Source organism: Leptinotarsa decemlineata, unplaced genomic scaffold (assembly GCF_025532065.1).
Source record: "Leptinotarsa decemlineata unplaced genomic scaffold, Ldec_3_MD MMD2_tig00026314_RagTag_RagTag, whole genome shotgun sequence".
Taxonomy (NCBI): Eukaryota; Metazoa; Arthropoda; class Insecta; order Coleoptera; family Chrysomelidae; genus Leptinotarsa; species Leptinotarsa decemlineata.
In genome coordinates, this window is record NW_027412684.1 from 9,105,988 (window position 1) to 9,120,656 (window position 14,669).

Consider the following 14,669-nt stretch of genomic DNA (forward strand, 5'->3'; position numbering starts at 1 on the left):
ATGAACTGGGTTTACCTTTATAACACTAAACGGGGTGATCACAACTCTGGCACTGAGTTGGAACCCATTCAGCAAAAGCCGCAGAGATCATTTGAATCCTGCTACATTACATGGATAAGCTGATGCCAGGGCTCGACATTGAAGACTCCGACTTATCAAAGCACTCAACTTTCGCTTTCCTCAGGTCTAGCGGGCTGAGGTTCGAGACTGGGAGGTTCATCATGGTCTGCCAGAATGTCAGCACCTTAGTCTACTGTAGATGCATATGGAGGTTGTTAACACCAGGTGCATGGTCTACTGCGAGTTGCCCCAAGAGTTCTTTTTACGGCACTTTTATGGTATTGACAAGATACTGGTGTTGCCCTACGTTCTGGGAGATATTGAATCCGTTGTGGCGTTGAGAGATATTGAGAAATATCGAATTCATCGAAAAATTTCATCAACTGAAATCCTAGCTGAGCGATTTTCTGTATTTTTGCATTTATACAAAGTTCCTTAATTTGATTGATTGAATAAAATAAAAAACTATGCCGTTTTTTTCGTAATTCATTCAGAAACATCTATGCAGAATGTAGAACGGTGGATCAGAAAATTAAAATCTTTTTTTCATACAAACTCACTCACACACTTACAAGGTTACATTTCTGGTGATTCACTACCATTGTTTGGAATCGATTTTAGCAGCTGAACGGTTTGTCTAAGGATTCATACGGTCTCCGTGAAGAATGTATACCTCAGTGGATTTCAAGACAGGTCAGTCTAGATGGGTTGTATTGGAAATAGGCACCTTAATAATTTAACGACCATGATCGCCGTAGATTTGGAGATCACTTTCGATAAACTGTTATATTTCGTACAACGGAAATAGATTTTGATATCTTTATAGTTTTGTCGTTCTTTTTTTGTTACAGGTTAGATGAAAAAGGTTGTGAAATGATGTTATAGTATTATATACAGTGTGTATAGAATACACACTGTATATAATGTACATACTTGAAAAAAATACGGAAATACGTCCAATGTAAATTATGATTTGATATTCTTCAACGTAAAAATGCCACCCCTACCTTCAACCCCCTTCGAATGACAGGAAGAACCCCCAATTTTTTAAATGGGGCGTATAGGTTTGTGATATATCGTTTGAAAGGTCTCTTCATTTTCTCTTCAAAAATGTTATCGCTTTCAAGTTTATTGCAACAATTAAGATAAAATAAATTAACATCATGTGGTTACCGAAATTCGATAAAATGCACTCAAAATCTGAAATGTAATGCAAAACGTAATACGAAAAAGAACTATGGATGTTAACGAAGTAGATGTTCAAAATGTTCACCGCGAACGTCTTGGCAACATCCTGATTTCAAATAAAACTGTCTTCTTACATTATTTAACATATCAGGCGTGACCGACCTAATCGCAAGCGTTCTTTGTTCTTTTAAGTCATTCAAATCTGAAGGTTTAGTTTTGTTCACATCTTTACATATCCCCATAGCATGACCTTTAAGAGACAAAGTACACTACTCATCAGGAAACATAACGTTTTCTAATTGTTCTTTTATCATTTTATAGGGATGCATTTAGATTTATTATTTTTTATATATAATAATTTACTCTGTAAGATCCTACCTGCAGATAAAGGAAACGCTACTGTGGTAATGGATACCGTCCTCTACGAACAGAAGATCGAAGAGGTTCTTCAGAAGGGACGATACACAAAGGTCGTATGGAACCCTATTGCATCAATCGAAAGGAAGTTGTACCAGATTTTGAAAAAACACCAAGTCTATTTTTCGGACAAAGAAAGATCATCGCTAACACCGCACCACAGTAAGCCTCCTCACTTGTATGGACTACCCAAAATCCACAAGAAGGACGTTCCGCTTAGACCGATCATCAGCTCCAGAGATTCGGCTACTCAAAACTTGTCTAGATTTTTACTTCCCTTAATACAACCATTACAAGGAAAAACATCGTCTTTTGTGAAGAATTTAAAGCATTTTGTCGAACTACTAGGGTCAATTGAGGTCACACAGGAAGATCAACTAATTAGTTTCGACGTGGAAATCCTTTACACCAACGTTCCGCTCGAAGAAGCACTCCAAATCATACAGAGAAAGCTACCCGAAGACGGGAACCTGAAAGAACTAATCTACCTATAGAAGTAATCATGGAATTACTAGGATGCTGTGTACGAAACTGTTATTTCCAACTGAAGGACGAATTCTTTACACAAGATGAGGGACTGCCAATGGGATCGCCACTTTCACCAGTCATAGCCAACATATATATGGAGTGGTTTGAAACTCTGGCCATTGAAGAGGCCCACAAGAAACCTCGAGTCTGGTTGAGATATGTTGACGACACCTTCATAATATGGAACCATGGGAATACTGAACTAGACGCCTTCCTGAAATACATCAACAGCGTGAGACCTTCCATCAATTTCACTGTGGAGAAGGAAATCCACAACGAATTGCCATTCTTAGACGTTTTGGTGAAGAGGACCAACACTAAGTGGGAAACATCTGTATACCGAAAACCCACTCATACGGGACAGTATCTGAACCACGAATCCAACCACCATCAATCGACTAAAAGAGGAATCATCAAGACTCTATTAGACCGTGCTCTTGGGCTTTGTAATACGAAGGAAGGTCTCGAGAAGGAACTAGACATCATCAAAAATGATCTTCAACGGAATGGCTACTCCAAAGCGATGGTAGAAAAGACTTTGGCTAGAAGACAGCAGAAGTTTCGCAAGGAAGAGAAGCCGTCACAACCAGTGCTTGCACTTCCCTACATCAGAGGATTATCGGAGACTATAAGAAGAATTGGTTCCAAGTACAACATCAGAACCTGCTTCAGATCCGGTAACACTATCCGTAGCAGCCTCACGAAAACCAGGCCACCAAACGCGGACTGCGATTCCAAGAATTGCATTTACCGGATACCCTGTGAGTGCGGAAAATCCTATATTGGTGAAACTAAGAAGCCATTGAATGTTCGCATTGCCGAGCACAAGAAACACACACAGCGAGGGGAAACCAGCAAATCAGGAATAGCAGACCATGTTTGGACCCATCAACACAACATCGAGTGGTCCCAAGCTGAGATCTTGCACAGAGAGGAACATTGGTTCAGGAGAAAATTCAAGGAAGCCGCATACATGTTGTCCAACAACGTATTCAGCCAAGCCAGCGTAGAAATACGCAACATATGGAAACCCATCATCAAGCGAAAAATGGCCAACTCCCGCCAAAACGGTCATCTCCCACGGAACCAGTGAAGCGGAAAATGGAAAGCGGGGATTAGTGAAAGTATTCGAACGACCTATAAATAGTCATCTCTCGGAGGAATCAGTCCAGTCATCACTCGAAGACGATTGTAGATACTAACAATCGAAACGTCGTGAACTAACGTGACTTGGAATCTCTCCACTTTTTATTTTTATTTTTATTTTCTTTTTTCTTTTCTTTATTTTTATTTATTCAATTGTTCTATTTTTACTTGTATTTTATTTCACTATTATTTCATTTCAGGTTTATGTTGGTTAATATAATTCTTATTTTCAGCTATTCTTTTTTTAATTCTTCTTTTTTATTTGTTTCAGGGATTTCATATCATTTTATATAGTAGACAATGGAAGTCCGAACTAGTGAAATTCATCATGAAACATTGTCAATCACCTCCAAACAATTTACTCTGTCTCGTATAATGATTATACATATATGTCATTAAAAATCGTGTTACTCGATATTTATTTTCGATAGAATGAATGGAAAAAACAATTTTCATTTCATGAAGAGTATTAATATCGCAATATCGGGTTTCTAAAAATTTATTGTTGATTCTATAGAGAAGTTTATGCATATATTTAATTGTGTTGTGTACATACTTTTTGAGTGAATTTCACCAAAGGACCTTTTTTTTTAGTTACTAGTTGAGTACCCAGAGTTGAAATTAAAGATTGTGTGGCGGTTGAAATAAGGTGACACTTCCAGCCTTCAAAACTCCAACAGCATGCATTTCGGGTAACAGAAACCTTCCTCACGATGGGAGATGAAGAGCTATTACATCCCTGTCATCTCGAACATTCTAGAATGTTCCGGGATGTTCTCTAATGTTATTGAACCAAATCATTTCATAAAACAGCTGTTTCGGTGGATATTATTTCCAGAAAAAAATTCAAGAGCCAATTCATCATATGGAGCTCAAAGTAACCTATAATTTTCAAATTGAATTGAATCCTTCTGTTTGGGGTAGTCATTGCTGCAGTTTATCACTCCACCATTATTAGAAGGACGATCGGTTTGCAAATTAGGAAAGTACCACAAAAACATGACCAATTTGTACTTGCTTATCGATACACGATAAGTACACGAGCCATCTTGTTATTGATCTTACTGGACTACAGTAAAGCATTCGACTCATTGAATCCAGAAATACTTAGATCTATGCTCAATTATATTGGCTCCTCTGTAAAAGCCGTTAGATGATGCAAGAATACTTCACAAATAGACATCAGATGGTGAAACTCGAAGGCGAACTATCTGAATCGGTGAGATTAATGCGCGATGTTCCGCAAGGATCTATACTTAGGCCTTTGCTTTTTAGTTTATATACCTCAAATTTACTAACTAAGATCAATGTCAGCATACGCTGATGATACTCAACTTTATGTATCGTTTACATATAATTTATTATGAGAAAATAAAATAAGTACAACAATAAAAATTAATTGGCGCTCCGGGGCGACTTCATTGATTCCAGTGGCGCATTTGCTTTTTCAGCTGCAGGAAAACCCGGAAAAACCTGCAGCACCACATCATCTGAAGATCTTGATCCAGAATTTAAACCAGAATTGCTGTATGAAGCTGTTGCTGATATCAATACTGAACTTCGAAACATTTATGATTCTTCTCTGATACACGAACTGCAACTCAATTCTAATAAAACGCAGGTTCTTATGTTTGGTTCCAAGTTTTTATATGCCAAAGGTATTTACCTCAAGTAAATATTTCTCTGAATGATATAACTCTAAACATAGTACCGGAGGCAACAAATCTTGGCTTGATGTTGGATAATAATCACAACACAACAAAGTTTTTGTTTCGGGGTTGAAATTAGATGATTTTAATGTATTTCCACGTGTTAAAACCGAAAGTGACCATAAAAATTATATATTAGCTCTTGTTTTCAAGATATAGTATCATTATATTATATATATGTATATTGAGTTTTCAACAAATGAAATATTTCATCACCAACAGTTGGTACACATGTTTGTTTACATAACACCCCTCTCATCAGCTGTTCTTAAGTAGTAAACATAACCTATGTGAGTTTGTCAATTGTACGCACGTGGTTGCTATTGAAATTATCGAGTGAAGTTGATTTTTAAATTAATTTAAGTGCTGATCTGAAATGCCTCGAAAGTGTGTGAATTCTGTCGATAGCTTTTGCTATATATGTGGTGAAATAACATTTAAGGCTCAGAAACGTAAAATGACACCTATCGTTAAGACAGCCTATGAACATTATTTTGGTGTGAAAGTTGGGGACCAAGATAAATCATGGGCTCCTCATATATGTTGTAATTCTTGTTCCGTCATATTGCGAGAGTGGCTGAAAAATAAAAACCGGGCAATGGCTTTTGCAGTACCTATGGTTTGGCGTGAGCCTACCAATCATACAGACGACTGTTATTTCTGCTTAACTCCTCCCATTAAGCAAGGTTTATCTATGAAGAAAAGAGGAACGGTTAAATACCCTAATCTCCCATCTGCTCTTCGGCCTGTACCACACTCAGACAATTTGCCAGTCCCTTCTCCACCCCAAAACTATGAAATTTTAGAGGAAGGTGATGAAGACTGTTTAGAAGGAGCAACCCATCCTTCTACATCCTATGACCCTGATTTTGAGGTAAGCGATAGGTCTAGTGATCCGCACAGAATTAGTCAAGCAGAGTTGAGTGACCTTATAAGAGATCTTCGCTTTTCTAAGGAAAAGGCTGAGTTGTTAGGGTCAAGACTACAACAGTGGAATCTTCTAAAACATGATGTGAAAATATCTCAGTACAGACAGCGTCAAAAAGATTTGCTTCATTTTTTTGAGAAAAAAGAAAACCTCGTAGTTTGTTCTGATGTTAATGGTTTGATGGACTGCTTGAATTTGGAGACTGTTTATAGACTCTTCAAAACTAAGCTTAAAAGCTGTACTTCTGCATAATGGAAATCAGCTACCCTCTATTCCTATAGGTCATGCAGTTCACATGAAGGAAACGTATATAAATATGAAAACACTTCTCCAATCAATCAATTATGAACAACACAAGTGGCACATCTGTGGTGATCTGAAAGTCATTGCTATACTCCTAGGAATGCAATTAGGGTTCACCAAGTACTGTTGTTTTTTGTGTCTGTGGGACAGTCGGGATAGAAAATTTCACTATAAAAAAATGAACTGGCCTACACGAGACCTAAACCCTAATGAGAAAAATGTAGTTTACGAGCCTCTTGTAGATCCTAAGGATGTTCTCCTTCCCCCATTACATATTAAGTTGGGACTAATGAAAAACTTTGTGAAGGCCATGGACCAGGAAGGACAAGCTTTTAAGTACTTGAGAGCAAAGTTTCCCAGGTTGAGTGATGCTAAAGTCAAGGAAGGCATCTTTATTGGGCCTCAAATCCGTGAAATCGTAAATGATCCTGCTTTTGACATGATTTTAACAGGAAATGAAAAAAGAGCCTGGGAAGCCTTTAAGGGGGTTGTACATGGGTTTTTAGGTAACAAAAGAGATGATAACTTCACAGCATTGGTTAAAGAGCTTCTTCAAGCTTACCACCAACTTGGATGCAACATGTCCTTAAAAATTCATTTTCTTCACTCTCATCTTAATTTTTTCCCACAAAACTGTGGAGCTGTGAGTGACGAACATGGAGAAAGATTCCATCAAGACATTGCCTTAATGGAACAGAGATATCAGGGCCGTTGGAATGAAGCGATGCTTGCAGACTACTGCTGGTCTGTGTGTGGGGATGCTCCAGAAGTGTTTTATAAAAGACAAGCTAAACGACAGCGATCTTACAATGAATCGGATGGACTTAATTGAAATTTGGTGGTACAAACTTCTTTTATTTGTCAAAACACTAAGAATAATGTTTTTTTTTATTAATTTTGTACTTAAAATATTCTAAAAGAAACATAACAATATTGTTTTATGTACTTTCACTTTTCACGTATAGTATAACTACTCTTTAAGATTAAGTACTGTGTATCTCAAAAACCAGAGCTAATAAAAATTTTTCATTTTTATTTTCGTTTTTATCACTCCAAAATTAGTAGAAATTGACTAATTTAGTGTAGGAAACATTCAAAAAATATTTTTTTGTTGTGTTGTGAATTTCAGGTTCAAAAAGCAAGTTTCATTATATATCCAGAGAGCTTACGCGAACTTAAGATTGATTCATCCTCACCGAGCTCACAATCAGACAAAAACCAATTTATGCCAGACTCTCATCCTTTCACAGTTCACCTACTGTTCAGCTGTATATTTTCCCTGTTTGGATAGTCTAGATGTATGCAGGCTACAAAAAGTCCAAAATTCCTGTTTACGTACGCTACATCTATGGCATCCGTAAGTTCCAGCATATTCCTCATAAGCTTTCTCAGTCGCAATGGATGTCAATGAAGAATCGTTCCTTATTGCAATCTCTAACCTTATTTCACAATATAATCATCAACAAATCACCGCAGTATCTTTATGATGAAGTTCGATTTGGTGAAAATGAACATGAAGTGAATATCCGACACAAAAATACAATAACTGCCCCCCCGCCACAGCACAGCACTGTTTGAGAGATCGTTCAGTTTTTCTGTCTACACTGAAACTGAAATTGAAACTGACACATTTCAAGTTTCAGGCTTGTAACTGGCTATATGAAAAACATTTGTCGTGCAACTAAAGTCTCGCATAAAATGCCAAAATTCAAGTCATTCTGTAAGCATTATGAATCTCCCCTCTTTAATTTCTTTAGTTTTTTTTCTCTCTCTTACTACATAGGTACTATACTTTTTTGTACATCATATGTTCGATGAATACTTTTAAGTTTTGTATATTGTAAAGGAGTTGAATGCAAGAGCAGGATTCGGAGTGTTTCACACGCTTGTCTCCTGAACTCCGCTCCGGGATTTTACCAATCCCATTGTATTTTCCTTTATGTACTTTCTTTTTCACCTTGGTAAATGAAAATCATTATTATTATTTTTATAAGTAGGCGAGGTCAGTTCTATTGAAACACACAGAGGCTCAAAGTATACTCAAAAGAGATGTAACAATTTTTCACTCTCCACTTTTCATAGATGTTCGAAATATGTACTCGAGATGTATCTTCAACGAATGAACTGTAGTTTTTCCTTAACGTTTCCTAACAACCTTCCTCCTTTGTGGAGAGCTATTTTCTGACTGGACTACTATTATTTCTCCGGTAATATTCCTCCAATCATACAGAGTATCCGTAACGAATATTTAGAACTTTAATTTTTCATACAATCAAACATCTGGAAAACATCGCGGGTCAGTATTCTTTTATTACCGACAATAACCATATCAGATGTCAAATAATAGCGACTTTTTGGCATGAATATTCGTTGGAACGGCCGCGCATTATAACGATAAAAGAAGGATTTGCTCGTGCATTTGCGTGCCAAATCCAGTGTGGACGTGATAAACGAGTCAATCTTTGCACGAAATCTAGTTTGCCATGACCGCCAGTCGGGTTATAAACATCACCATCTAGTCTCTTATTCAGCATTCTACTTTCTAAGTTGTTATCAGTTCATTCACGGCGTTTGGCTATTTTGACTGTCTGAGTTGAACGTTTGGTTTGACAAAATTTGTCAAACCAAACAAACAAAAAAAATCCATTTAAGTTTACTTTTCTTTCGTCGATTTATATGTTCAATTCATTGTTTTTTATTTATTTTTACTGCCCTGAAGAAGCTTCCCACTGGAAGCGGAAGCTTGGCAAAGTAAAGCAGAGTTTTGATTTTTGATTTTTTGACTGAGAGACCCCGTTATTCAATTACATAATCTATATGTCAAAAATAACTCTAAAACTTTTGAATGCATTAACTCGTGAAAGCAAGATATTTTTGTTACGAGTGAATGTAATGCAACTACGTTTTTTCAACAAAATTCAAATAAATTATTTATATTACTCTGATTTCTCAAGCAATCTTACAAGAACTTCATTTGAAGATAAAGTTTCAAATCATCAGCATACATGATAAGGTTCAGATGAATAACAGTCTATAAAGATATATTGGGGATCTGTTTTTAATTAAGATTCAATCCATTTCAAGATAACACCACTCACACTGACTTCAGCAAGTCTTCGAAGTAATGACTAATTTTGTCAAAAGCCTTGCTGAAATCTGTATAACTAATATGAACTTGAATTTTTTTATCCATATTATCATGTGAAAATTCAGACTAACAAAACAGATTCGATTCAAGAGACCGATTAAAAAAAAACGTGTTACAAAAGGCTTCAAATGTTGACTTCAGAATATTGTGGAAACACATTATGCAAGCGATGTTGGCATATCGGTCAAACTAGTCATTATTTCTCTATATTAACTCATCCCATTTGAATAAGTGGCAATGTAGATCAAGAACGAAGCAATGTAAGTCACGAGGAAATGAAATCCGTACCTATTTAGCGAATCTGAAAGCGTCTCCTTACATAATACTCTAGGAGGCACAATGCAACGCCGTATTTCTACCGTTACACTCTGTGTGTTACACATTTTCCTACCGTAGAAAGTACGTTTTGTTAGTTAGTAGTCGGTTTCTAGTTTATCGCCAAGCACGGCGTCCTGCTGTTTTGTTGTCGATTCGGATTCGCTACAATGCGATGAGTTTCTAGTTTGTTTTGTTCGCTCCTTCCTCAAATGTTCTGTTATCGCAATGAGTGCTTCTCGAACAATAACCCTCGGTGGATTAACAAAATTCGTATCTTTCTGCCTTATGATACGTTGCAGGTAATTTTTGAACCGCCTTCAAAGAAAATAGCGAAATATTTGTAATTTAACTTTTGTAAAAAAAAATTGTAACTATCTAGTTCCACATTCAACTTAGAAGATCTAGCACATAGAAGAAAATGCACCTTGATTATGTTTTTAGTTGAACTTTTGAATAACGAAATTGATTGTAATGACTTGTTAATACAAATTCAGTTTCTTGTACCTAGATCACAATCCAGGCATATTATTATGTTCTACGACAACTTCAAAATATTACCAGCTTCGATATATTAAAAATTACTTATTATTCGCTTTTTCATTCTCACATTGGTTATGGGATTGTTCTTTGGGGAAACTCACCTGGTTCTCTCTATCTTTAGGTTACAAAAACGAGCCATTCGAATATTGGCAGATGTAGGTTTTCGGGAACCGTGTCAGCCAATTTTCAAAAAACTAGGTATCATGCCTGTACCAACGTTATTAATTTTTCATGTTTGGCCAGAAATCCACAGAATTGCGAGTACCTTACCTAAACGTTCTAATATTCATCAGCACCGTACGAGAAACGCTGAGAAGATCTGTACAAATCGATATCGCCTAGCTAAATCACAAAAAAATTTTTTGGAGAACAACTTATATAACTGTTTACCAGTCAAGCTGAAAGATCTTAGTATGAATAAATTCAAACAATCCATTAAACAACTACTATTGGAGGGCTGCTTTTACTCGGTCTCTGATTACCTGGGGTGTTTTAAAAATCGCTCCTAAGTCTCAACATACAAGCAACATACTCATCTGACTACCGTAAATATGCTATATCATGTTGTTCTTTCATGTTTTTAATGTTAATCTTTATGTTGCTCTACTTTTTATCTTAAATTATATTTTATACTGATCCGATCTGAAATTACTTTTGCTGTGCGTAAGCATATGTAACGAATTTGTCATGACTTGTTACAAACTAAAGTGTAATGTGGTTAAATAAACTTCTATTCTATTCTATTCTATATTAGTTTCTGCAATAGGAATCCTAGGACAAATTTATTGAAAAAGTCGCCGATATTTGTAATGTGTGAGTGTCCGACCTACGCGATATACATCATGACAGCAAACAGTGTATTTTAAGAACTATTGAGAATTCAATATTATTATTGTTTTCCATTTCCTTTTTATTTTTGTAATCTGAATCTTTTTTTATATCTACTCTTTTATTATTTGTATTTTCTCTATTTGTGGAGGTAAACATAAACAAGAATACACATATTATTATTAAAATAAATTTTTGTGTGACATATTTCTCTAATCATTATCAACCGAAAATTAATCTTGGCAAAACAACAATGGTCAAATAGTTAAAAGGGGTATGTGAGAGATGAGCTTCCTTCCCAAGATCAAATAAATACCACGACAATTGTGAAATTGTCTGCAAAAAAATCAACTTCAAAAAGTATTTGCAATAAATGTGCCTATCCAGTTGAAAACAACACGATCAGGAAGGTGATTGCTAATATTGGAAAGTCCGAACCTGCCATTGTTTCTGTGTTTTCCGACCAACTTGTTAACCAATAAAATTAGAACTGAGAGGTACCGCAGATGGAAATCATTAATGGTAGCTGAGAGTTGTGTAGCGAAATTATTGGAAAATAGGAATTATTTTGAAGAAATTCCATCGAATTTCAAAGATCTACGCTAGGACACTCACGAAATAATGGTGTTTAAGGGCAAATTTTCAATACCCTATCTTACATAGTTGCAATTTTAGTATAGGTCTCTATTATTATTTTGAAATAAAATACTACTCGCGTAGCCAAAATGATTCATAACTTACAACTTCGAACCAATCACAGTCGACCAGATTCATAACTCACTGACTTCGAGGTCAGTCGCAGATGGAAAAATTCAGACCTTTATTTTAATCGCAAGTAAGCCTCCAGAATCTCCTATTTCAAGTGTCAAAGTCAATCATCGAAGTGATATTTCCTTTGGAAATATTAATATTGTTTTGTGTAACTATCATTAAAAGGGACATTTTTAATAATTGTCATGAGTATTGAAATATGATGTTTACAAAGTAGCGTGTTAAAAATATTTGTAACACTTGTTAAAAGTAATTTTAACACGATTTTTTTCGACCAAATAGCATTAAACAAAACATATTTATTCAATTCTCAAAGAAGTTTTATCATGAACAATAGATATAGATACAATTAAATTCTTTTACAAATGTATTATCTATATACTTTAATTACATTATTATTATTTATGGACAATAATATGAAAAGTACAATTAGAACAACTGCTGATATTAATACCTTGCGATGTTGAAGAGCCTTGTAAGATATTTGAACTAGCTGAGGTGACAATTTCATGGGCATTAACTCATTAACATTTAATTCTTGAAGTGAAGAGGGCGATGCTCTAACGCTGGATCTAGCTGTTGGATTATTCTTTCAGCAGTAGCCTTTTTAAAAGAAATAGATTGATCGATGTAACCCTCAGCTACTGTTGTAGACTTCCATCTTCTTAATATCCGTTATATTTGCTCCTGACCAAATTGTTAACACATAAAATTTGAATTGAGAGGTACGGCAGATGGAAATCATTAATGGTAGCTGAGAGTTATGTAGCGAAATTATTGGAAAATAGGAAGTATTTTGAAGAAATTCCGTCGAATTTCAGATATCCACGCTTACAGAAGGGCGTAATGTAATGTATTTATTAAAATAGTTGATGTTTTTGTCAACACAGCAAAAAGAACGACCTATTTTCGTTTTTGTTTTGGAATTTGAACAATAAATGATTTATCCATTAATTTAATGTCTTCTATTAATAAATGGCACAGCCATTCACGCCGGCAGATTTTATATATTCTGAAAACAGTAGCAAGTTTTATCATCAAATATTTTTCATCTGGCGCCTCATTTATAAACCTCTGGACTTGTTCAAACGTAAGTGCTTTTGATTTTTTGGGCTTATAACTTTTAGTTTTCCTCTTTGAGAATGCTATCACCTTGAAATATCTGCTTGTGTTTACACCGTTTTTAAAAAGCGCCCTCGACTTCATCATTGAAAACTTGTCCACTTGCTCCACAAAGTTGACTAGTTCCACATTTTCGATTTCTCTTCGAGATAGGCTAGGAAGACGGTTTCGCAGCCTCTTCACTGTCGTTAGGAACAAACAATTTCTCACTATTGTTTTTCATTATGCAAGACATTAAACACCAGAAAGAACTTTAAATGTTACTTTAAATAAAACGCATGAGCTGTACACGATACTGTTTGTTGGTAACCAGGTGATTCGGCGTCACCTGACACGGCCACTTCGCAGCAAATTCGATATTTTATTATGAAAACAGGACAGTTGTACAAAAAACTTTTTATGATATTTGTGTAAAAAGTAAGTTTTATTTTGTTCGTGAAATTGCTCAACTCGCTACGCTCGTTTCGCAAACTTTTTCACTCACAAAATAAAACCTTACTTTCAACACTCATATCATAAATAGCTATTAACGAGAAACAAAAATGAGAACATTGACTCGGAAAGTGAAAACGAGTGTATCCCACTTGAAATTGTAATCTGACGCCAAAATTGATAATTTTTTAAATCTTGCTCACTTGACAGCAAAATGGGAGTAATTATAAACTGAAATAGCTGTTATGTTGCACTACTTTCTAAGCTCTCTCGCGGTGTAATTGTTAGAACGTTAGACTTGAGTGACAGGCTCCTGGATTCAACCTTATGTGAAGTCGCTTTTTTCAATTTTCAAATTATTTGAAATTGAATAATGATTCAATTCTTTGAATGCTTTTTCAGGTTGCTTGTTATTATGAAATTTAATGATATTTCTCTCATTCGGAATAGTTCACACAAGTGATTATTTTAAAATAATCCTCTTGTAAGTCATAGAAAAATTATAGTATTCTAGTCACGAAAAATTGCCATTACTCGCTCGAATGATTCATTTCACTCGCTTGCGGTACGCGTGTACAAACTTATCACTCACGAGTAATGATAATATACTATTATATAGGTGAATTATTTTTTAAAATTTGCTGAGTGGTTTTTGATTTTATTCATTCCAAACAAGAAATCGAACATAAAAAAATTAAAAATCAAGTGTTTATAATATTAAATTAAAGAAGAAAGTAATACAAATTATATTATGAAAAAACAACAAAAATTAATTATTGACGCTCCGGGGCCAATTTGCTTTTTTAGCTGCAGAAAAATCCGGAAAAACCTGCAGCACCACATCATCTGAAGATCTTGATCTGCCAATGTCCTCTCTTTCATAAGAGCCAGAGGCTTCAATAAATTCAAGACATCGCCAGAACACTTTGTGACACGATATCGTCAAACTTAAACCGTATTTGCCAAGGCGTAATAATGACCAGATTCAACGCTAGAACCACAGTGAACAATGACTGCATGAAGATTATAATAGTGGTCTGCTAGATTGAAGTGTTCATCTATTTCGAACCTTCGTAAGAGTTTGGTGCTTTCGTCAGAGGTTGAGTCATGTTTAAAGATCATCTGTGTTATTATTAGATTGACTGGTGCCTCAACTATACTTGTTTTTTATAATAGTCAGTTAGTTTGACGTATGTTTGGCAATACAGTTGATCATCACCCGTTAATAGTT

At 35.4% G+C, this 14,669-nt stretch overlaps 1 protein-coding gene across 9 annotated transcripts in view; it reads left to right on the plus strand.

Annotated features, from left to right (window-relative positions):
• LOC111506102 (uncharacterized) overlaps positions 1-14,669 on the plus strand; it is a 259,371-nt gene that overhangs the window by 220,973 nt on the left and 23,729 nt on the right. Inside the window, exon 1 of one of the 9 annotated variants that reach the window (XM_074181737.1) lies at positions 9,940-10,044. The exons of the other annotated variants lie outside the window; for them this stretch is intronic. Within the exon in view, the coding sequence (XP_074037838.1) occupies positions 9,955-10,044 (90 nt within the window). The 5' untranslated portion in view covers positions 9,940-9,954. Of the gene's footprint in view, positions 1-9,939; positions 10,045-14,669 lie in introns of those variants that run through there. 9 annotated transcript variants of the gene reach the window in all.